Source organism: Taurulus bubalis (genome assembly GCF_910589615.1).
Source record: "Taurulus bubalis genome assembly, chromosome: 5".
NCBI classification, from domain to species: Eukaryota; Metazoa; Chordata; class Actinopteri; order Perciformes; family Cottidae; genus Taurulus; species Taurulus bubalis.
In genome coordinates, this window is record NC_136593.1 from 24,901,716 (window position 1) to 24,925,030 (window position 23,315).

The following is a 23,315-nucleotide window of genomic DNA, read 5'->3' on the forward strand; positions in this document are numbered from 1 at the left end:
GGATGAGGGTCCATCCTTTAGGGAGCAAAACATGTATTTGAATATTTATTGTGGGACTCACAGTGCCCTGAAATGAAACATTAGACCACATGACAATAGTAAACACTCACATAAGAAGTGGCACTTTATTCCATGACATTTCCTCTACAATGTTAATTCTTGACAGCCTAAAAGGGAAATAAAATAGTGATTCTGTGTATACTTAGTATATGAACACCAAACAGGTATATCAATTATACAACAACTCTCAAACATAAATGACCCTGACCATGTACCAGTAGAAATTAGTAAATGTGGCTACTCCAGTAATTTAGGATTGCTTTTCCATGAAGCACACAATTTATGAAGTAATGATGGAAATCAAAACTGCAGAACATATTCTGACTTGAGCTGAGTTGAGCTCCAAATATGATGGATCCTTAATTTCCCACAATGCCACCAATAGCATACATGCCAGTAATTTAATGCAGGTCTTCCATTCCAATTGATATGGAAATACTCATACTAATACTCAAAACACTGAACTTGATATGACTTATTTCCTTCCACTACTTTGCACCTTATACATGGAATAAATCAAACAAGGATTTTACAAGGATTATTACTGCTTTTTTAAATGTTTTTGTCGTTTTGTCTTTTCTGTTAGTTTCTTATCTGCATTATGCAGTTCTGTCTTGAAAAAGAAATGTTGATCTTGAGTGTCCTGTCCATTCAAGCTGATGAGGCATGACCCCACCAGATAGTAAGTCAAACGTAGTCTTTTATTGTCATAGATCATATCTCAAAAAGTCCCACCCATGAAAATTAAATGCTAGCAGTTATAGCCTAAACACACTTAACTGCATTTGAGAAACATAGGCAGTTTGCTTTGCAAGACAGTGGTCTAGTACCAACTAATGTTAGAAGTCATCAATAAATCCCGTAATCAGCCTTCTGGCTCTGGCTAGTCGTGACTCGTGATAGCATTGCATCCTATTTAATATTGGTAAAGGAGAGCTAGTGCTACCATCATAGCTGTAATGTCAAGTACACAAATTTAAATGATCTTCAAAAACTCTTGTAGCAATCATAACAAATTTCTACTATTTCTACTTTACATAGAAATGTGTTCCACACTTCTACACACACTTAAGTAACATAAAAGCCCTTAAGCAAGGCATTGACTATCAGGCTGGTCGAGGGAAGCTGGCAGGTTTAGACATACAAAGGCATGTTCCTGCCTGGAGTGAAGCTCTTTTTCCGACTTTTCTGTCATAGTAATCCACCTCACAGTGTTTTTTTTCCCCATGAACCCCGGATGGGTTCTCAGGATTAGCGTCTAGAGTTGCTAATGAGAGGAAATGTCCCTCAGGATTCCTACTGACTGACAGGCTGTTTGAACCTCACCTTAATTGGTCGACAGGTCATTTCTATGTTGTAAAGGAGACGGGGCCAGTATCTCCTTAGCACAAAATACCTGTTCATCCTCCACAAGGATTCAGAGCACAACAGTCCAGCACCATGATTATTTTACTGCCTCCTCGTTGACGGTTTCCAGCCATTTTCCATCTCTTCCAGAGTATAAACATACAATATGGGTGAGGCAGGAGAACTTCTATCTTTTGTTCAATTACTGTTCTCTTTAGGCTGACCCCACCTGCTCACTGTTTCTGCTTCTGTCATTAAGCATCTGACGAGGCTCAGTAGACATTTACTCAAGACAGGCTTCAGTTTCAGTATTTTATTCTCATTCAGTATAGCGACATATACAAATACATTGACGCTTACTGGTGACAACATTTTTGAAAGAGCAGAGCTTTAATCAATCTGAATGATTTAAAAGTGAGCATAGGGTTGAGATTCACAAATGTTAATGAACAAGTTGCTTTCTTGCAGATGAGTGATGATGTGCGGGCAGTTTAAAATGTATTTGTACTGTTGTGGAGTCAGACACCCAGACAGTTTTCTCTGTTCTCAGTACTTCCACTAGGGAGGCTGAGCAGCTTTGAAGATAGTAAATAAATACAACGGTTCTGCTGACTGAAATAGAAGGAAATAGTTCCTCTGGAGGCTCACAACATTGATGACACTCAACACTTTCTCGCTCCACATTTGTTTTTATTGCATAATGCTGGACCATGTGTTTTCCACAAAGGCTACATTGTTTTTTTTCTGGTTTAAAACCAGATTCAAGCTTTGATAAGGTAGAGACACACGTGTTTACTAAATGGATATTTATTAATTGGAAAGAGGGATGTGGGATGTAAGAGATTTATTTTTGTGGCAGTGGCAAAACACTGCGTTGCTTTGTCCACACTGGTGTTTGCATTTCAAGAAGCTTGTTGTTCAAATTGAAAACGAATTCTGAATTTAATGAATCATGAATTTTCAAAACAAAAAGAAAGAGCCAGTCAGTACAGCCAACCACATCACACAGGTCTACATTTTTACTCTGATGGAGATGTTACTCTGTTTGCACAGGCAAATCAATCAGTGTGCACCAGTTCCCATTATCTTTCCTTTGGAAGTTTGCTGTCTCTGAGCTGGAGGAACCAGATTCACTGCATGCTGCTGGAAGAAGCTCCAACAACTCTATTCCAAAATAAAACCGGAGTTGGAATTGATGTGTCTTATCATGTTCATACAGTTACGGTAGACAACTGCACTAATACAATGATTTGATTGTGGCTCATAAATGCTAACCACAGCTAACAGACCCTCAAATGTAATCAGCATGCAGTCGTCTGACTGCATAAAGATACAGACAGTTGTTTGATCAGCGTCACTGAAAAATGAAAGACAATGGTGGCTTTATTTTATCTTTTTTTTCCAAGTTTCTGTCCAAACTCTTTTTATTTTTTCAAAATATGTGTGTGTTTGTTTCTTTGCAGGTGGTCATCATGGAGGTTCAGGGTCTGAGGTCGTTGGCTCCAAACAGGATTGTTTACTGCACCATGGAGGTGGAGGGAGGACACAAGCTGCAGACGGACCAGGCTGAGGCCTCAAAACCCACGTACGCGCACACGCACACACACACACCCTGATCACAGTCTCTCTAGATATTTACAGGTCAGCACATTGTGTGGACAGTGGCTTCAGTAATCTGATCTTTTATAATGCCACACACTGCCATCTGCTGGTCAGATAACCGTATCGCACCTGGTGCTGTACACACAGTGTACATGATGTCATGTGAATGCTCTATGTCAGGGGTGTCAAACATACGGCCCGCCGACCGGATCAGGCCCACCAGGGGGTCCAGTCCGGCCCGCGTGATAATTGTTGGATAATAGTTGGGACTCAAACCACTGATTCTCTGATTGTAAGACGGGCATGGTAACCATTGAGCCACAGTCACAATTGATTGCAGCTCTGACATTACTAAAATAACTACATTAATAAACAGTGGGCTGATGTCTAAATCTTTGGTCTTTGTGTTTCTAATTTATTGTAGAAAGACCTTAAAATAGGGTTTATCATCCAAAAACCTTTGCCAATGATTTAAACATAGAGAAATATTGTCATTATGTATGCGTTATTATGCTATGATTTCACTGGTCCGGCCCACTTGAGATCAAAATGGGCAGCATGTGGCCCCTTCACTAAAATGAGTTTGACACCCCTGCTCTATGTAGTGTGCTGTACAGGTAGGACAGGTGTGAAATACATTTGATGGTGTTCCATGCACCATCTAATCATATACAGCATTTGTCCATAACCTCTTTCAACTTAACAGTCCATATAATCAGGTTGGTGCTCAATGAACATCCTGCAGCATTTAGGTTTAGTGCCAGGAAATGTTTGGGTAACACGGTAGAAATACTATGCTTGTGCAACTACATGGATGAAAATGTCAAAAGTATGTTCCCTCAACAGTGTTTGGACGAGCATTTCATTTCACAATTCACCGTGGTGGAGTTTGTCTTCTCATGACTTTCATTGCTTATTTCCATAATTAAGCACCAATAAAAGTGACGATGCTTTGGTGTCAGGTGTAATGTCACGGGTCACATCTCGTCACCATGGTAGCCATTCATTCATTGTCTCATCACTTACACTTCCGGTTTCTCTGGATTCAGTCTTGTTTGTTACTGTTTAAAAGTTCAAGCTGTATTATTGGTACAGTAGCAAGAGGGGAGTAAGAGCGGGGAAATGACCAACACGTGAGACAAGATTCTGGCTTCTGTCAACTCGTTGCAGAAGCTCCACAAAAATCCAGCTTTGTGTTCTGGCAGACATGAGTCTGGGTACTTAACTAAAATGGACATTCCCAAAACACATTGCAGTTTTTTGGAATAAGGTTCTTTAATTTGGAGAAACGCGTGACTTTAACACTAAAATGTGATGAAATTGAGCTAGATAAACATTGGGAACAATCAGGCAGCAACCGCCGTGTTTGAAAAGTAGAGCCAATGTGGAAGTGCCATACACCTGCATTCTCTCTAATGTCCAGCAGGGGTCAACTTCTCTGGTTGTATAGAAGTCTAATAGAACAATATTCTACTTCTCTCGATTTATTACCTCAGTTAAACATAAATGTATGGTTTCAATCTGGTCTGGGACAGTGGTGTATAGTAACGAAGTAAAAATACTTTGTTACTGTACTTAAGTAGTTTTTTGGGATATCTGTACTCTACTTTACTATTTATATTTCTGTTTACTTTTACTTCACTACATTTTGCAAAGAAAACTGATACTTTTACTCCGATACATTTCCCCTGAAACCTTCATTACTCGCTACAAAATCAAATCTATCTTTAGACTGTGGAGGAACACAGACTCCACCAAGCAGGTTTTGCGAATCACAATATTCTGCATTTTCCCTCTACATCCTCTAGTCCAGTGGTCACAAACCTTTATGCGTCACGGACCGGTTACGTGAAGACAATATATTCACGAACCGGGTCCGACCTCGGAGAGACGAGAGACAATAACACCCGCCGTGTGTTCGTTATGTCCAGTCGACTGACTCTACTCCGAACTAAACCGTTATGTCCAGTCTACTGCTTAACTTGTAACCCGCAGACGGGATGTTGAAATGGACGTATGCTTTCGTGCTTTTTTGGCGATCTCAGGATACTCTACCTTGGTTTTAATCCAGAACACCGACACCGAGTTGAAACAGACTTAAATTTCATTTTTAGAGTAACATAACATCTTGACATGTGTCAATAGGTTCCGTCTGAGGTTACCACAGACGGATGTATCCGGTCCTTTTTCACAATAAAACATCTTTCCGGCCTTGATTTTTAAAAATTAAATTTAAAAATTGAATTTTAATTTCATTCTTTCTGTGCGGCCCGCTACCAAGGGCCCCACGGCCCGGTACCAAGGGCCCCACGGCCCGGTACCAAGGGCCCCACGGACCGGTACCGGGCGGAATGAGAATACTTATAACCACACTGTTACAACTCCTTCATAGTGTCATATTGCTTTTTGGAGAATTATGATGATAAGTTCATAGTAGATGCAAAAGTATACTTATGTACAATATATTATATTGAACATAATATATGTGGATGGATCACAGCCAACCCAGTTATTTTCAACACAACCCCTGGTCCTTGGTCCTGGTGGCTATAGCACTTAAAAGAAAAAACTTCATAATTCTCAAAATTCAGACCCTTTGCTTTTTTATTAAAATCATGTACTTGTACTTTACTTTCAATACTTAAGTACATTTTATATCAGAAAAATACTTTTGATACTTAAGTACAGAAAATATCAGATACTTTAAGACTTTTACTCAAGTAGTATTTTAATAGGTGACTTTTACTTAATTGTAACATTTTGGTTGTCGATGAATGTTTTCTTCTGGTTGTGATCCCCCTCTGTCACGCAAAAGAAACAAGATGGCAAACACAAGGCTTCAAAGCCAGAGTCCACAAACCATTGGGTGACTTTACAATGACTACATCATCTTAGACAGTCTTCTTGTTATGATGTGCTGTTTTGAGTCAGCACGGATATATAGACTTTGTAACTAAAGGAAATACGTTTTTTGTTATCCTTTGTTATTGGTCTTCTCTTGTCATTACATGCACATTGTCCTTATGGGTATTTATATATATTTAGCAGACATAGTGCTGTGTACTGTTTGTCTCTAACTGTTGACACATAATAGGCACATTATGAGTCCCGATAGGAATGTTAAAGGAGTATTGCAGGGTATTGTCTAATTCACTTGTTGCTACTTTAAATGTTAATCTGTTCTTATCAGTCCCTGCAGGAACATTACAGGGGCATTTTGTTCAGTCACAGTAAGACAGTTTTAGGAGGCTACAGTATCTGCTCAATTCACATCTGAGTGGTACCATGATAATAATAATCTCAGCTAATTACAAATGATTACCACATTAGAGTCTTCTAGTGTTCAGGGAAAGACGGCATGTGATGTTATCTCAAATTCAGTACTAGTTTGGGTTATGTCAGTTATGAGATACCAAGGCTTGTTATGTTGAGATTATAGAGTTTTTCCCTCTATAGCAGAATGATAATATGTGGAGACAGATCTGACACAGCGCTGTGGTGATAGGTCTAGCCAAGCGAGGGTCAAGCAGATACTGTTCCATTTCAGTCTCTTAAAACGGATAAGAACTATTGAAGAAATATAAAAGTGACATTATTTTGATTAAATGTTACAGATATGCACAACGTGTATTGGGTCACACAAGGGTCCACAAGAACACATTTACAAACATATGAGTGGTCATCCACAGGGTTTGTTGCTTTGTCTTTAACTTAGCTGCAGTTTGATGTTTAGAACTGAAGTCTCTGCTCCCCTTTTTTTTTTTTTTTTTACAAATTTTCGTTTTAATCCAGTTTCAGACACATTTTTTACGGTAGACGTTTTAGATCTTTGCTGTTTTAATCCATATATATATATATATATATATATATATATATATATATATATATATATATATATATATATATTAAACCAGGCGTATGACATCAGAACATGTACTAGACATTTTTAAGTTTAACGTTCCCGAGATCTTTGGAGCTATCTAACTCTACGATGACCACAAATACCGTCTGTCTATCGGTAAACGTAAAACCGGAGCATTTGTGAATCAGCTGTCACCTTTGCTAAAACCTGAACAACGTTGTGGGCTCCGAGTTGGAGCTCATGTGTCCGCCACATCTACTATGGCTCCCCCTCACCACCTGGCCGATAAAATCCAATAGCTGGAAGGAAGAATATCCAAACTCTACAAGATCCAGGACGCAGAGAAGCTCATGGACACCACCATCTCCCGTCCAGCACAAGCCGACACAACCAGCGACCCTGTGCATGATTCCATAAAATCAGCTACCTTGATGTTTCAGAACGACCACTCTCCCCATGAGCCACAGCCGCACTCCAAGCGCAAGTTCATCATCTACAACCGCACTTCTGTCAACTCCATCCCGTCTCTGTGGACTCAGCACCGAAACACGCCCACTCCCTTATTACGTCATCATAACCAACAGTACGTGAGAATCCAGTAAACCTCAGGACCCTACCCAAATTCTCAGAACCAATCACAAAACACTCCATGAAACTTGCTCTGTTCAACACCTAGTCACAAAGCAACAAAAGTATAATCATCAATGACTTAACTATTGACAACAACCCAACCTTTTATATCCGCTGTCTCACTGTAACTTGGCAAAACAACCTGGACTACTATGCACTCAACCAAACCCCCCCTACTGGATATCTTAACCTGGACAAACCATGCCCTAATGGTTGGGGTGGAGGAATCGCTCTTTACTGCCAACACATAAAAACCAGCCTGACTAGCATCCAAACTCTATCCTCATTTGAACACCTGCCATTCAAACTCCCATGTCATCTCAATTATCTACCGCCCCAAACCCAACAACACTATGTATGAATAGGTATAAATGTATTACTGTTTTTGTTTGTGTGTAGTTGGGGCACCCAGGGTGACTTCACCACCACCCAGCCGCTGCCCGCTGTGAAGGTGAAGCTGTTCACTGAGAGCACAGGAGTGTTGGCTTTGGAAGATAAGGAGCTGGGGAAGGTAGGAGATGAACGTCGTGCTACACTGGTATTCTGAATATTGCGCACACACACACATTTTTATGATGTGAATGTTCCCAGGTTGTGCTCCACCCGACTCCCAACAGTCCCAAGCAGTCTGAACTCCACAAGATGACGATGTCCAAAGGCTGCCCAGACAATGACCTCAGGATCAAACTGGCCATTCGCATGGACAAACCACAGAACATGAAGCATTGTGGGTAAGTGACGGTGAGATTCTGCATGCTTGTAGCAGCTCTGAGATATATGAACTATTTGAAGCAGGTTTTTTGACTGTTTGATCAGATTAAATGGTCTCAGAGACATCTGGTCAACTGGTAAAGCTGCTCTTTATCAAACATTGAAGGTCCTCTATGTTACTGTAGAGACTACACCATTCAGGGATTTAAAACTAGATAAAGATTATTATGTCATGGTATTAAAATATAATAATGATCTTGTCTGGATGAAGCCGATGTGTGTTGATCAGAAGAGATAGAGGGAAGAGGAATGTGAGGACTGAGCCAAACACCTTAGGGTGATAGAGTCTGGTGTTGTATCAAAGGTCCTTCCAGGGAAAATGTGCCTCCTTTTATGTGGATCCCCAATCAGTGCTGATGGTAAATGTAGTCCACTCAAGAATTCAATTCCCCATTGATGTTACATTTACCAAGAAAGCCGTGCTGGCTGTGCCTGCATGTACCAGGATGCATTGCTTCAGCTGTGAGTTTGGTAATGTTACACAAGCTCTCTTTTAGTCTAATAAACAAACAACTGCTCATCGTAAGAAATTTGCTCATCGTAAAGAACACACGCCATTCTAACTGGACAGAAACTAAATAAAACATAGCTACCTCATCTTGGTTAGTTTTTCTACAGTTACAGCAGTCAACAACTCTGGTTTGGCCAAATCAATCCTAAATTCACAGAGCGAGATGTGGTGTTATTACATGCCTAACTAACTAGATAGAGATAGAATAAAGCAATGCGTACCCAACTTCGTTTCTTTGGTTGTGAACCAAAGAGGGTGTTCAATCCCTCAGTCCTACAGTAAAAACCACACATGGACCACAATAGTTTTACTGGAGGTGCTTTGCCCAAAAGAAAATGTGTTGCTTCCCTCTTGTGGTTTGCAGTTGCTACTGCACACACTTCATTTTCCACATCAGTAAAATTTGAGACACTTTTTTGAGGAAAAGGCATCTGCAACATGTTAGAGTGGTTTATCAACAGCAGACCAGTACTATGCCATGGACACCAAGTGATCCGATTTTCAGTTAACTGCCAACAATTTACATTGTAAGGAAATAGTGTTGAAAGTGACATATAATACTCATTCTCATACATGCTCAATTGATGAGATTTTAAAGGCAATAGACCCTTTTCATGGAAGACATTTAACATGGCATAGCAAATCCCAGGTACATTTGATAACTTCAATAAATTATGTATTTAATTATGCACTTTGCAACTGCCTCACCCCACAATGAGAGAGTGAGGAAACATTATCTAGCTGGTGCACGGAAATTAAATGAACTCAAAACAATTTATACAGGGAGCGCATCAGAAGACTAATTAATTGCGGTATTATGAAATAATGTTTTACACCTGTAAAGACTCCACTCTCACATCAATTATTTAAGATGATACTTAAGATGTGCTGAGTGAAAGTGGGTTAGCACTCATTCATGGACCTCTGTCTGTGGTTGCTGACAGTTTTTGCCATCGCTTATGGGCTATTTTTAAAGTCATGGTTCGGGAATGAGCTTGGTCTTCAGTACAATGACGTGTGTTTGTATGTGTGCGTCGTGTTGACTAAACGGTGTTTCACTCTATTGCTTTCATACAAAATACATTTATGACCACATCTTTCAACATGCATCAACACTCCATCAAAACTCTGTGTATTTACACACCATTTACATGTTGACATACTATTGTAAAAACTGTTCAATTTATATTAAAAAACCCAAATAACTCCTGTGAATTAGACTGTAATTTGTTTGTAATTCTGCAGTGGTTACTTTCTACATCAACATCCCAAAATAAACAAGATTACTCCTGATCAGGACATCTATAGGGCATCTATATTGATTCCTTGATGACCTCTTTGTGACTGACCCTATAAATTAACATTAGTTTATGAGCTAATTGACATTCACATTGAGCTGGAAATAGACATTATGATTTCATTATTTAGCAACAGCTAAAATGCAGTTCCTGAAACTAGGATCCTCTTTGTTGAAACTCTACACACAAAACTCTACAGCATATTCTAAACATTTTCTTTTTGCATCACAACTTTCTACAAATATATAGCTTTTTATTTATGCCAACTGCATATTGATGTGCTGAGTATAACACTATTACCTTCAGTCTTTGGCTTTTTTAATTTGCAGCATGCTCTAAATTTAGACTATCAACACACATGCAATGGCCTTATTCTCAATACTCTCATACCAGTATCAGACATAATGACTTTAACTAAAGATTCCATGAACATATTACTGTATACAGTATTTGCTGTGCATGCCAGAGAAGAAACCTGAATCCGATGAGTGAGTAGAGTAACTGTAAGCCTGCAGTGGCGTTCTGCTCTTGAAAAGAAGTGCCAACCTGAGTCATGAGGCAGAGCTTCACACACTGGTGCACAGACACACACTTCCTGCTTTAAAGCATTGCTCCTTTGTCTGTAGCTAAAAGCTGCTTGTCCGCCTTCCCTCCCTCCTTCTTTCCTTCCCTCCCTCCCTCCCTCCTTCCCCTGCATATGCTTTCTTTTGGGAGCCTTGGAGGAGGCTTCTGGGCTGCCCTGTAAGATGCCCACACTGCCTCCCTGTAACGTGTTACAGGCCTCACTCTCTGCACAGCAAGCAGGCAGGGCCTCATGTGTCACCTCCTGGATGCTGTTTTATTTAGGACGACAGGCAGAGGCAGCTCTGGGGTGGACCGAGGGGAAAGGCACACTGAGACACACTGAGGCGGGCTCACCAGGGACACCCACAGCTGGACCGGGAGCAGCAGAGGCAGATCAAACTGGGGTCCTCACCCTCAGATGTTCTTTTACAACAAAAGCCCTCTCCCCGTCCTTCTCCGTCTGCATCACGTTGTCATGTCAGATCTCTTTCTTACAGAATACACACTTACATTTGGAGAAGGGAAAGAATATATAGAGCATGCTGACTGCCACATTATGCTGTATTTCTGAATGAAATAATGAGAGACAGTCTCTGAGCTCGCCATGTCAGATTTAAGAAAATATCATGACCGATGTAGTTCTCTGTAGTTGGCAGAACTACTGATTTCACTGGATCTTCTACTGTTGTTTCAAATATTAGTCTTTTACTTTACCTACTTTTCTTAATGCGTGTAGATCTCAAGGTTACTAGAAAAAATAATGACTTTACATTTGATGCACAATGATGCACCAAAAAACAGTGTTTTGGACACAAGTAACTAATAATAATAATAATAATAATAATACATTTAATTTATATAGCGCTTTTCAAAATGCTCAAAGACGCTTGCAGATGTAGAATAATACTGGATTGACAGTTTTAAAAATACTTTTAAAAGGAGATTGCAGCATTTCAACTTCATGCTCCTTATTGGAACGATTTTCAGATAACATTTGTTCAAATTCAAAGTGATTTGAGTCTGGGATCATGACCAACCGTTTGAACCTAATTAGTGTAAGCTGTGTTACATCTTATCTCCCTGTTTATTGGGCGTGGACAACACCTTCCAATGCCTGCCATGTAGGGTCATGAGCACACCAAATAGACAACATAGAATGCATTTCAAAGTGGTCCCTGGACTAAACATCTGCATTCACTACACTTCCAACTGATCCTTCTCACATATCACAATCGTCTGGAGCTAGAATATAATCTTAATTAGTTGTAAATACTTTATGTAGCTGTCACTCCAGATATGTGATTATGATATATTGTGTGGTTGTAAAATGCTAAATGGTAAATGGACTGTACTTATATTGCACTTTTCTAGTCTTCTGACCTCTCAGAGCATTTCACACCCATTCATACACTGATGGGAGGGGCTACCATGCAAGGCGCCACCTGCCATCAGGACTAACTAATCATTCACACACACTGCAGGGACAGCCTGCGGGAGCAACTTGGAGTTAAGTGTCTTGCCCAAGGACACATCGATGTGGACTAGCTCTGATTGCTCTACCACTGAGTCACAGTCTCTCCCAGGTTGTTGATGCTAAAAGATACTGCTTCACTTTGTAGCTGAATGAATAGTGTTAAAGCGCATTGAGCAGTTAGAAGACTATATAATTAAAAGTCTATTCACCATTTACTCTACCTGTTTAGTCCTTAGGTCCACATCAGTAATCTTCAAGACTTCTCAACAATGTCTTAAATAGTCTCTGAAAGTCTTTACGCTTGTCCTTAAATGAATTATGATGGTTGTTATTATCAAAGTATTTGTGCAACATAATTACTTACACAAGACACAAACAGCATTCTCCCACCCAGATGTCCCTTCATGACTTCTGCTGATTCATTTGAATCTTTTTTTGTAAAAAGCGACTGTAATCCATGACAAAATACATTTCCCTCGAAACTTAATTCACAGTGCACTTTCAATGTGTGAGAACGTACATTCTAGGAGACGGAGCTGTCGTTTGATTGTGACGAGCCTACCCTCCTGTTCATGTTGCTGAAATGTTGTGACTGATTCATTAGTGTCGGTATCCTAACAGCCCAAAGTCCTCTCTTAATGTCTGCTCTTCATTTGACCTGTCCGACACAGGCGTCTGATGCAATGAACTAATAACAGTTTAGATGTCCTAGTTCCAGGACTCTAACTACTGGATGGTTTACAGGCACAACTAAACACAAAGGTGGCATTGTTAGTGTCTTTAGTTGTCAGCTAAGACACAAAACAATGGAAGACCAGAACAATGAGACGTATCAGTGATGTGTCTGGTTGCAGTAATGCCATTTAACCAGGAGAGGTCAGTGATGCTCTACAGCATCGCTCTGTGCGTCCTCTATAGGTATGACCTGGCAGTTCGTTTAAAACAGATGCATAAAGGCCACAATGAGAAATCTCTGTAAAAGTTATAGTTTTCTAAATCAGTGTTGTTGTTTTTTTAAACCCCACAGGTACCTTTGGGCCATTGGCAAAAACGTGTGGAAAAGATGGAAGAAAAGGTTCTTTGTGCTGGTTCAGGTAAGCACAGATAATACAGTCCAGATCTCACAGGATTTTCTTTTTGTCCTGTAAAACACAACCAACTACAGTGAATGGCACACGACATGCAGTGGGCTCAGCAACATCTCTTTAGGTTCCTACTCAGTCATGTATTTGTACGGCATCAGATGTATAATATTGATATTATGACATTTGTTTGGTGTCATTTAAAAAAAGAGAGATTGAAATGTGGCATAGTGTCTATGCATTCCATTTTGAGCGTACGATATCATTCTTGAGACCCAAATCCAAGCTGCCATAATTCTCATCCTCTGCCTTTGTCAGCTCAGATACAGATATTTCTCATTCACTGAATCAATCAGTCATGTGATCAACAGCAAATTCATATGCAGCTATTTTGAAATGAAACAATGCATTTAAAAAAACAACTGGGATATGGAATAGAATATGTTTGTATTATGGCCTGCTGGCTTGACACAACAATTTTTTGATACATCACTTTGTAGTTGTAGTATTCATTGTATAAGCCACTATTTCATAGAAAGCAAAATGTTTGTCTTTAACACAAGAGCATGATCGGTAGATTAATCACTACTAAAACCTCCTCCCATAAACGTTGTAAATGTAAACAAACTCTTATTTTGTACATGTTTGGTTATTAAAGAGTGGGCCTTCATTTTTCTAAAATCTACAGAACCCTGTTAAGGAATTGGGACGTCTAACAGGACTGGCCTTCTTTTGATTGAGATGATCAGATTTACATTGTTTGTAATGTTCTGTTATGTTGTCGTAGAAGCTGTTATGTGGTTTAGCAGCTTAACCAGCGTGACCAAGTAAACACAGTCACGGTTAACGGTCTCAGCGTTGGATAGTTTACCAACCGGGTTCCTGAAATGTGTTGAACTGCCCGTTGCTTTTGTTTAGAGAACTAGAGAATAAATCCATCCACTTTAGCTTTTAAATCTTGATTGATAAAAAACCGGAACATCAGTAATGGTCTGATGAATGTGATGAATTCATATTCGGAGCACCAATAATAAAACATTTAGGAGGAATTCTTCAGAACAAAGACACGTTTCCATCATACTTTGAAAACCACAAGATGAAATATGAGCTACAGAGTTGGATCCCACCCAGGAGAGGAACCCTGAGCCGCCTCAGCGTTGCTCTGTGGCTCTAATATTTTCACTGGCCACATGTTGTGTGTGCAGCGGGAAAGAGAGATGCAGCCAAGCTGTCTTCCCTCGGCTGTCAGAGGAGTGATGGAGAGGCCAAGCAGGCTTTTGTCAGGAGACAGGGTGGCGGGGGCGTGGGGGCCGGTAGCGGCCATTTCCTGGTGGCTCTGTATTGGGAGGTGGGCAGCAGGCGGGGTGGGGGGCGGTGGGGTAGGGCGGCCTGTCTCTTGTGCGTTGCAGAGGATATGTCTCAAAGCTACAAGTTGACAGGGGATTGACAAAGTCGAGTGAACACTAGCTGGCCTAACACTCGCAGCTAGAAAAGCCTGAGCGTCGCCAACTTGAAGCCTCCCACTTGCTCCCAGCTAAATATATAGCAAGTGACAAATGCTGGTCAATAGACTGCGCACTCGTGTGTGTTTGTATTTATGTCTGTCTGTGTATGTGCATGGCTGTTTGTCTTGAGGACCAAAGACACTCTGTGTGTCTGAGTGCACATTTCTGTTGCTGTTTTAGACACATGGCATCATACAGATTACCATGCAGAGAATTTCCTTTTTCTTTGCTCACTGTTTTTGTCTCGTCAGTAACTCCGGACTGTTTTTGTAACCCATGTCTGCCTTTATGTACCACGACACACTTCAATATGGTTTTCATTTGTGTCTTCCTGTCAGATTTAAGATGTTGATGGGAGTTGAATTGTTCTAATCAGTACACTTAAAGATTTTTTTTCAAAGAAAATAATGACATGCAGTCCTCCACACTGTTGATTATATTGCAGATAATGAAGAGAGATAAACTACAAGCTCATACACAGTACTGCAGTACCACTCAAGAGAACAACAGACATTTAAGACTCAGCATTTTTCTTCCCTTTTTTGTATTATGGATGTATGTGTTTGATGCATATTTGCCCATTTTTCTTAGACCTATCATTTCTTTATCTACATATTTTGTAGTTTTATGTGCATAGTTTACATATTACATGCTCCTTTTGTTTGCATTTTACGTGGTCCTTTGTTTCTATTATTTCTTTGTGCTTATCTGTAGCAGCAACTGCAACGTAGCGTTTTTCTCCCCTGGGGATCAATTTCTGATTCAGATTCTGGTAACTTTATTAAAAACAGAAAACAATTAAAGCAGCGAAAAATGCAAAAATATTATTGGATTATGCCAATGAATGTGAAAGGTAACGTTCAGGTTCCACTTGAAGTTATCACTGATCATACCTATCGTACAAGAGCCACTGATGTATTTCCTGTTTAAACGTGAAAATGAAACACCTTCTAAAGTCATGTGTCACAGCTTTTGTTGAGATCATACTCTATAATTATAAACCCTATGATTATTTTACTCATAAAGTTTTTTTGTTTTTTTTCAACAATTAGAAATGATTGTCGTGAGAAGTGCACCATGTCTTGCATGTTAGAGAAAGGATTGTTTCGTCTGTAACGTTGGAGGAGATATCTGGATGACTGTTTTTGTATATTTCTAGGAAGTAAGGAATAGTTCCAATATCTCTACAAAGTATTACTGTGTCAGGGTCAGTTGTGGTGTGTCAACCCTGTCTCCTAAAAAAATACACACTTTAAACACCCCCCCCAAAGGTTTAATGAAAGAAAATCATGCTTTGCCTTTTAAGTAAATATATGTTATGTATTGTTCCATAATTTAATTTATGGACGTAAATGAAAACAAATCAACAGTGACCACTTAGTTGTCAGCACAAATAGGATGATGAGACTGAGAGCAGTTACTTTATAAAGTCTTCTACATTCATCATTGACAGCTGACTCGAAACACCCTTCAAGAAAACATAAGTTCTTGAATTTGTACATGAATTTTTGGTTGAAGGGAGCTAATAAAGAAATTAAATAAATCATGTGATTTCTATATCGTTCCAAATCTACCACACAAATAACTTTAGGTCCATTTCCTTGTCCCTTAAAATGGACAAGGAAAGTGTTTTCATTTTCAAGTTTCATGCTAATAAAATCTACAAATATATTTTTACATATTTTATTTCAATATTCAGTCATGTCATATATTTTCCGATTTGACGATATGCTAAATTAAAGGGTATACCTGACAAATAAGATTTAAACTAATTTAAGAATACTAAGTAATACACTGCACATGGTGTTAGAAGTGATGGTCCTGTATGAATCTCACTCTACTTCTTTTTCCTCACTGTTCACATACTCTCTCTGCCTCACTTCACTCCTCCCTCTCTTCTTCCGTTTATCTTACTTTACCTCCTCAACATCTTCTGCTTCCCCACATTTTCCCATCCTCCCTGTTGTTTAACACTTGCCTGTCATCTCTTCCTTCCTTATCCTCCACACTTCCTCTCTGTCCTTAAATCACCTCCTCCTCCTCCTCCTCCTCCATGAGTTCATAATCAGCACAGTGGTTGTGGCTTGAGTTTAATATCGGTTCATTTACTGCAATATTGTCAATGATCCACAATCCTGTATGTATGTATATATATATATATATATATATATATATATATATATATATATGTATGTGTGTGTGTGTGTGTGTGTGTGTGTGTGTGTGTGTGTGTGTGTGTGTGTGTGTGTGTGTGTAGTGTATATGTATATATAGAAAACTTTTGCTTTTGGCTCTGAAGTTTGTTTGTGAACACACATGCCATATCCAACAAATCATCTCTAGTATTCATGTCCATGTGTTTCCTGTAATGATGTGAAGCTAAATGACTGCAGCCATCCCCTTCACTCTCCTCACTCTTCCTTTCTCATTCTACATCACCATCTCTCCCTGTCCCTCTATTCTCTGATGACTGACAGCTGAGGGAGAGAGAGAGGGAGCGGCAGAGAGATGGTGTTTTGGGGTATGGGTGGAGGGGTGGAAGGGGGGGATCGGTAGTTTAGACTCTGATTCGCCTTTGCGATGTCCTGGAGGCCAGGGAGCTGCTGGAGAGTGGGTCCGGTTCCCTCCATCCTTTACTTGGCCTCAGGTCTCATCAGTGCTGTTGTAGGGAATCTTATTTGTCACACACACACACACACACACACACACAGACACAGACACAGACACACACACACACACACACACACACACACACACACACACACACACACACACAGCTGCAGCTAGAGTGAGAGCTGCCACTTGCAGCGGCAGAGGTGGCGACAGCGGCAGATTGGCCAGGCCTGGTGATTTGTGACGACAGGCCGGTATGACTGGCAGCTACAGTAGCAGCAGTCCAGCTACAACTAGCAAGAGTCGCACTACACAGGAAGCACTGGCAGGCCAAAGCCTAACCAGGGTTAAGGCCTTTTATTAACGTGTGAATCCCTGCTAGCTTTGGGTACAGGTCAGTAAGGGCGTGGATGGGTTTACATTGGAGTCAGTTGAAAGCCTTTTTGTCTGTGAAGAGTTTTGGGTGATGGTGACTAGAGGAAAGGCATTCATCTTCTCTGCTGAATACCCGGAGACAACATTCAACCAGCCTTAATCCTGGATCTTGATCAAAATACAAAAAACATTCAGAAGCAATTTATCCGTAAATTGACCTCATTCAAATAGTTTCAAATGAAGCAAGACACCAAGTTGTAGTTTTGAGGATATTCTGCCAGCTGTCCAAAAATGTTGAATCAGAAAACCGAATCTCTCTCATATGAACCATCTTTCCCATATGGCATGAACACGGGATAAGCTTCTTCAGGTCATTCTCACCAGGCTGTCACAGGGCCCTTTCGTTTTGTTAAGAGTACTCATTTACATCTCTATAAAAAAATATGGACACACACACACACACACACACACACACACACAGAGCGCCCCTCTGCTCATTATTGCTGGTCATGAACATCTTCAAGTTAACCTACTAATTCAGCCACTTAACTTTGTTATAATGTGATTAATATAACACACACACACACACACACACACGATAAGAGGTCCACTTAAATAACACAGCTGTCACAAACCTGTTCTCTCTCTCTCTCTCATCAACCATCCTTTCCATCGCTCTGTTTTATGAATGTAACACAGTCATTTACAAACCCTAAAGATCCCTGTAATCATGTGCAGTTTTAAATATTGACATATCTCAACATTTATTGGATGCTCTGCCACTGTGATTGTGAGCATGTTAGCATGCTGATGTTAGCATTTAGCTAAAACCGCCACTGTACAGCCTGACAGAGCTGCCAGCAAGGCTTTAGACTCTTAGTCTTGAAATACTTCCATTTGACTTGGAGTAAAATCAGGTATGGGAAAGTCACTTGAATCCAACAGGAGTGAAGAACAAAGCCAGGGTCTCAATGCATGGCTGAATAATGTCAACAAAAAACGACAATGATGTCCCCAGAAAATCAAGCAAGCTTCATTGCGGTAAAGGTGAAACGATAAAACCGACATTGCTACATGAGTAAAAGAAATACACAAGTCAATGTGACTATATTTTAAAACCCCTGAACTGGAACCCTAAAGTGTTACGCACGTAAATGCAACCGCACATGGATGTGCTCATGCACGCACCAGGCGTTTGCATCAGGATGGGTGACAAGGATTTCAGGGCTTGTGCATCAGCACATATACCGGACAGTGCTGCGGGGGAACAAAAATAGACAATAACACAACACTTTTTTCACTTTAAGCCATTGATGCCTGTGTTTTATGTTTTATTTATGTTTTATTTTTCTAAATGTCTTGTTTTAAATTAGAATGTCCTGTCTTACTGTTTTTTATGTTTTGTATATATGTTTTTACCTGTTTCTTCTATACTGACTGGTGAGTCGCCAACATCATTTTGTTGTATGTTTTTACAATGACAATAAACTCCCTTACCTTATATAAGACGCTTATCGTATAATTGACAGCACACGACACATTGATTGATCGACAGAAATACCAGACCATGCGTTGTTGAATTCGGACGGGTAGTGCATTGTTTATTTTTCATTGGGTTAGGTAATAAAGACTGGGACAGAACATAATAAACGTCTATGTAAGGGATGTTATTATTTTAATTTTGGTGAATACTGTAGTGACTATTGCATTTGAGTGTTTCGCTAAAGTGCTTAGTGTTTTATTCCACAGTTAAACTTAATATATTGTGCAAACAGCACAGCAGTGCTGACAGAGCTAACAGTGCTTAGCTGAGGGGGAAACAGAGCGCAACACAGTTTTATCAGCTGTAGCCGCTCACATGTACTAACGTGCACTAAAGGCATGAGCGGCCGGTCCGGCAACAAAGCGAGGATTACAACACACACAGAGGGAGAGTGACTTCATTCTCCTCTTAGGTTGACATTACTACACTATATCTTTACATATAAAATAGCTGTTTGGTGCTATATTAATGCAGAAACCGCTTTTATATAGAGTATTTAAGATGTTGCCTAATTACTCTAAAGATTTTAGTTATCACATCCACTCAACTTCAGACTACTAACTACAATCACACTACAGTCTAACTACACACATTTTCCCATTTTTCACAGTTAGGTTTCACCTTGAATAAAGAAATGTGCACAAATAAACCAACCTATTTTATGTTTATTATGCATATTTACACTGATGTTGAATGCATTTCCAGCTTCACCCGGATTTGCAAATGACCAAACTAAAAGCAGGAATGTGAAACAATTTTTTAGCAGGCAGGGTTTAGCAGCAACTACGGGGATTACAGGATATAATGAGCACCCTCTAAAAGTGTAAGACAAGTGTGATGAAAATTAAATTTGTGCAGACTGCTTGTTATTTAAAGATGCAATATTTTAACTCAAATGGACCTCAAAAGAGAAATTGATACTGCACTTTATAGTTATTTTAGATTTGTGGTTTTCATATTATTTCATTTTATTGGTAAGACACATTTATCAATAGGGAGTTTTTCTAAATTGTTCTCAGTCAAGGTGTACTGAGCATCATCTCTTATAGACACAAAATGCATTAAATGACCACATGTCATGAATCGTTTTCTCACTCAAACTCAACCACCGCCAAAACCTATTTATATTTACTCTGCAATTCCCACATGTTTACATACTACTGTAAAAACACAACACAAAACTACTGTTTATTATACTGCAACTCTGCAATGTGACATATTCTTATAAGAGGAAAAAGCAAATGAAACGCTAAACTCCCAATTGAGACATGAAGGCCTGGGGGCCTTTTTTAAATCCTTTACTGAAAATACAAAACAACTATAAAAGTTTAATTTTGTGTACTTAGAATAACTCTGTGCGAAATGGTCAGCAATACTGTAAAGCCTATTTAAATGTATGAATATAGTAGCATTTATGTAAAGAAGCACAATCCATGCAATATAAAAGTCTTTTGTTGTAATCGTGGTTGATGCTGAATGAAAGCAAACACTTCAAATACGATGATACATATTGTTATGCTTCCTGTTGTTTCAGGTGGATGTGTAATGACTGACAGTGTTTCTGTTGTGAGACAGACGTTGTCGTTGTTTTTGGTTCCGTCATGTCTTCTCAGTGTATTTTCTATGTGATATTAACTGTTATGCTGAATGTTGGTAAATAGGATTGTCTCAACAGTTCTTAAAAAAAAATATCTAGTGGTTAAAAAAAATGTAATCACTGATGCATTTCTGGGGATATATTCTCATATGAATGTACGCAGTATTGACTGGATTCTCTCTTCTTCCTCTCTGTGATTGGTGCAGGTGAGTCAGTACACCTTTGCAATGTGCAGCTACAGAGAGAAGAAGGCCGAGCCGGTGGAGCTCCTCCAACTGGATGGCTACACAGTGGACTACACTGACCCCCAGCCAGGTAACCGCAGTCTCTCAGCTGTGCCGTGCTTTACAACAAGCACTGCCAGCGAATACACAATTTACAATTTCACAATTTATAGTGCAAATATGTCAAAGTCCCTGCACAGCTGCAGTCCACCCACACGTGTGTTTTTTACTGCACCTATACTATATACTCGTTCAATGTCAAAAGACTTTTTTTACCAAGTCTTTCAACATTCAGTAAAGTACAAAGACTATCAAACAAAACAGAGCGTATCGAAACCTTCAATCACAAAAGATTAAAAAGACACGTGAAACCGTTTCCTAACATCCAGTTGGATACTGCTTGTGACGATAACAGTCCTGTGGCCTCATAATAGAGACACACGGAATAATGTTCATGCCTCGGTAACATGACGGACCCACCGGACATTTATAAAGGGTTAGAAACGCATAAATCATCTTCCCCTCTCTGTCCCTCAGGTCTAGATGGCGGCCGGACGTTCTTCAACGCTGTGAAAGAGGGCGACACCGTGATCTTCGCCAGTGACGACGAGCAGGACCGGATCCTTTGGGTGCAGGCCATGTACCGAGCCACGGGCCAGTCCCACAAGCCCATTCCTCCCACCCAGGTCCAGAAACTCAACTCGAAGGGAGGCACAGCCCCGCAGCTCGACGCACCCATATCTCAGTTCTGTGAGTCTTCAACTCTTATTTAGTTGAGCCTTCATTTATATAATTGTTATATTTCCTACAGTCAGTCTGTCTTGTCAGAAAACGGTTGCACAAGAATCCCTTAAGTGACATTGATGGATTAAACTCATTGTCGGAAATGAGATACTTTTCTTCAGGCCCATTTTCTGTTTTCACACAGCGATCAGTCCTCTTGTATCCTCTGAAGCCTTCTTCTATTATACTCTTCATTCATATTGTAAAGTATGAATGTTATAAGTCTGTCTGAACATCAGTTTGCTGACTTTTAAATACATATATTTAGCTAGTTGAGGCTCTTTTCATCCCTCACAGCATCTTGTGCTGCTACTGTTGTTGTCTTTGCATCATTTTTTACACATCAGCCAACGATGTTCTTAGTTTGTCCTCTTCCTGGTTATGTCCTGTACCTGTTTTCAACTATTCTTTCTCCGTACACCGCTTCGCTCTTTGTTTTACAACTGCTGTAGTGTTAAAGTGTCGGTGGCTTTGCTGTGTGTCTTTATGTTTCTCTGTTTGTTCCTTCTTCATCTTCTTCTTAACCATGACCCTGCTATCTTCTAGCTGGATTAAAGGGTAAGTGCTTTCCTGCCCTTTCTTTCTCTTCATTCCACTTGTTGTCCATCGCTCTTCCTCCTTTGATGACTTTCTGTTTGTTGTTTCTGTGGGAGGACAGAACGACACGACATATTAACACATACTGCTTTGGCTGTGCTTCTGTCTGCCATCTTGACAGCATTCATGTGTCACGGATCAGCCTACAAAAGTGCTGCATTGTAGGTCAGGGTTAAATTTGATATATCTTTATTTTTCATGAGAACTTCATGTTTGTAATCGCTGCATCATACAGCATGTTCACTTTTTACAATATGTGGGATGGTTGCCATGTCACCACCATGAGTATCATGGGGACGACGACAAATAAACAACATAAAAAAAATGCAAAATACACAGCAAAACTGTCCATACCGGCAGCAAAAAAGTAAAACACCCCTGATGCTCTGTGTGGTATATTTTTATTCATGGGAATGTTTTTTATTATGTAAAAGAATGGCTAGCTCTGCAAATACATTTTATATATTTTCTTTTGACAATTTCAATAGTTTTTTCTCAATCTCTGCGAAAACTAACCCTAACTGAGAATAATTTAAATCTATAATTAATAAATGGATGGACATTTTGTTTCTACCTCAGGAAAATAATATCTTGGAAAATGTTTGCAGTAGCAGTAACAGAAGAACTTGTTTAGCTTCTAAAGAAGGTGCACAGTGTTGCATGTGAAACAGGATTGTCCAGAGTTGGGCATGCTGTTTGGTGGGGAATGCAATAATGTTTAGATTGTTCAACGCGGTGACCATTTGGCAGCTGCTATAGCACTAACATTGTTGTATTTAATTGTACGTTAGTCGGGATCAGACTGTTGTGGAACGTTGTGTGTCCAACAAACACTAAACTAAAGTTGGTTCCTGTGAAGACGGAAGTTTATGTTGAA

General features: G+C 39.8%; 1 protein-coding gene across 2 annotated transcripts in view; it reads left to right on the top strand.

The window, feature by feature from the left end:
- Window positions 1-23,315, top strand: part of cadpsa (Ca2+-dependent activator protein for secretion a) — a gene marked incomplete at both ends in the record, with an annotated part of 148,676 nt that overhangs the window by 54,412 nt on the left and 70,949 nt on the right. For both annotated transcript variants that reach the window (XM_079218437.1, XM_079218438.1), the window contains 6 exons: window positions 2,871-2,992; window positions 7,901-8,012; window positions 8,093-8,232; window positions 13,147-13,213; window positions 21,041-21,149; window positions 21,596-21,808. In XM_079218437.1, the coding sequence (XP_079074563.1) occupies window positions 2,871-2,992; window positions 7,901-8,012; window positions 8,093-8,232; window positions 13,147-13,213; window positions 21,041-21,149; window positions 21,596-21,808 (763 nt within the window). The remainder of the gene's footprint in view (window positions 1-2,870; window positions 2,993-7,900; window positions 8,013-8,092; window positions 8,233-13,146; window positions 13,214-21,040; window positions 21,150-21,595; window positions 21,809-23,315) is intronic.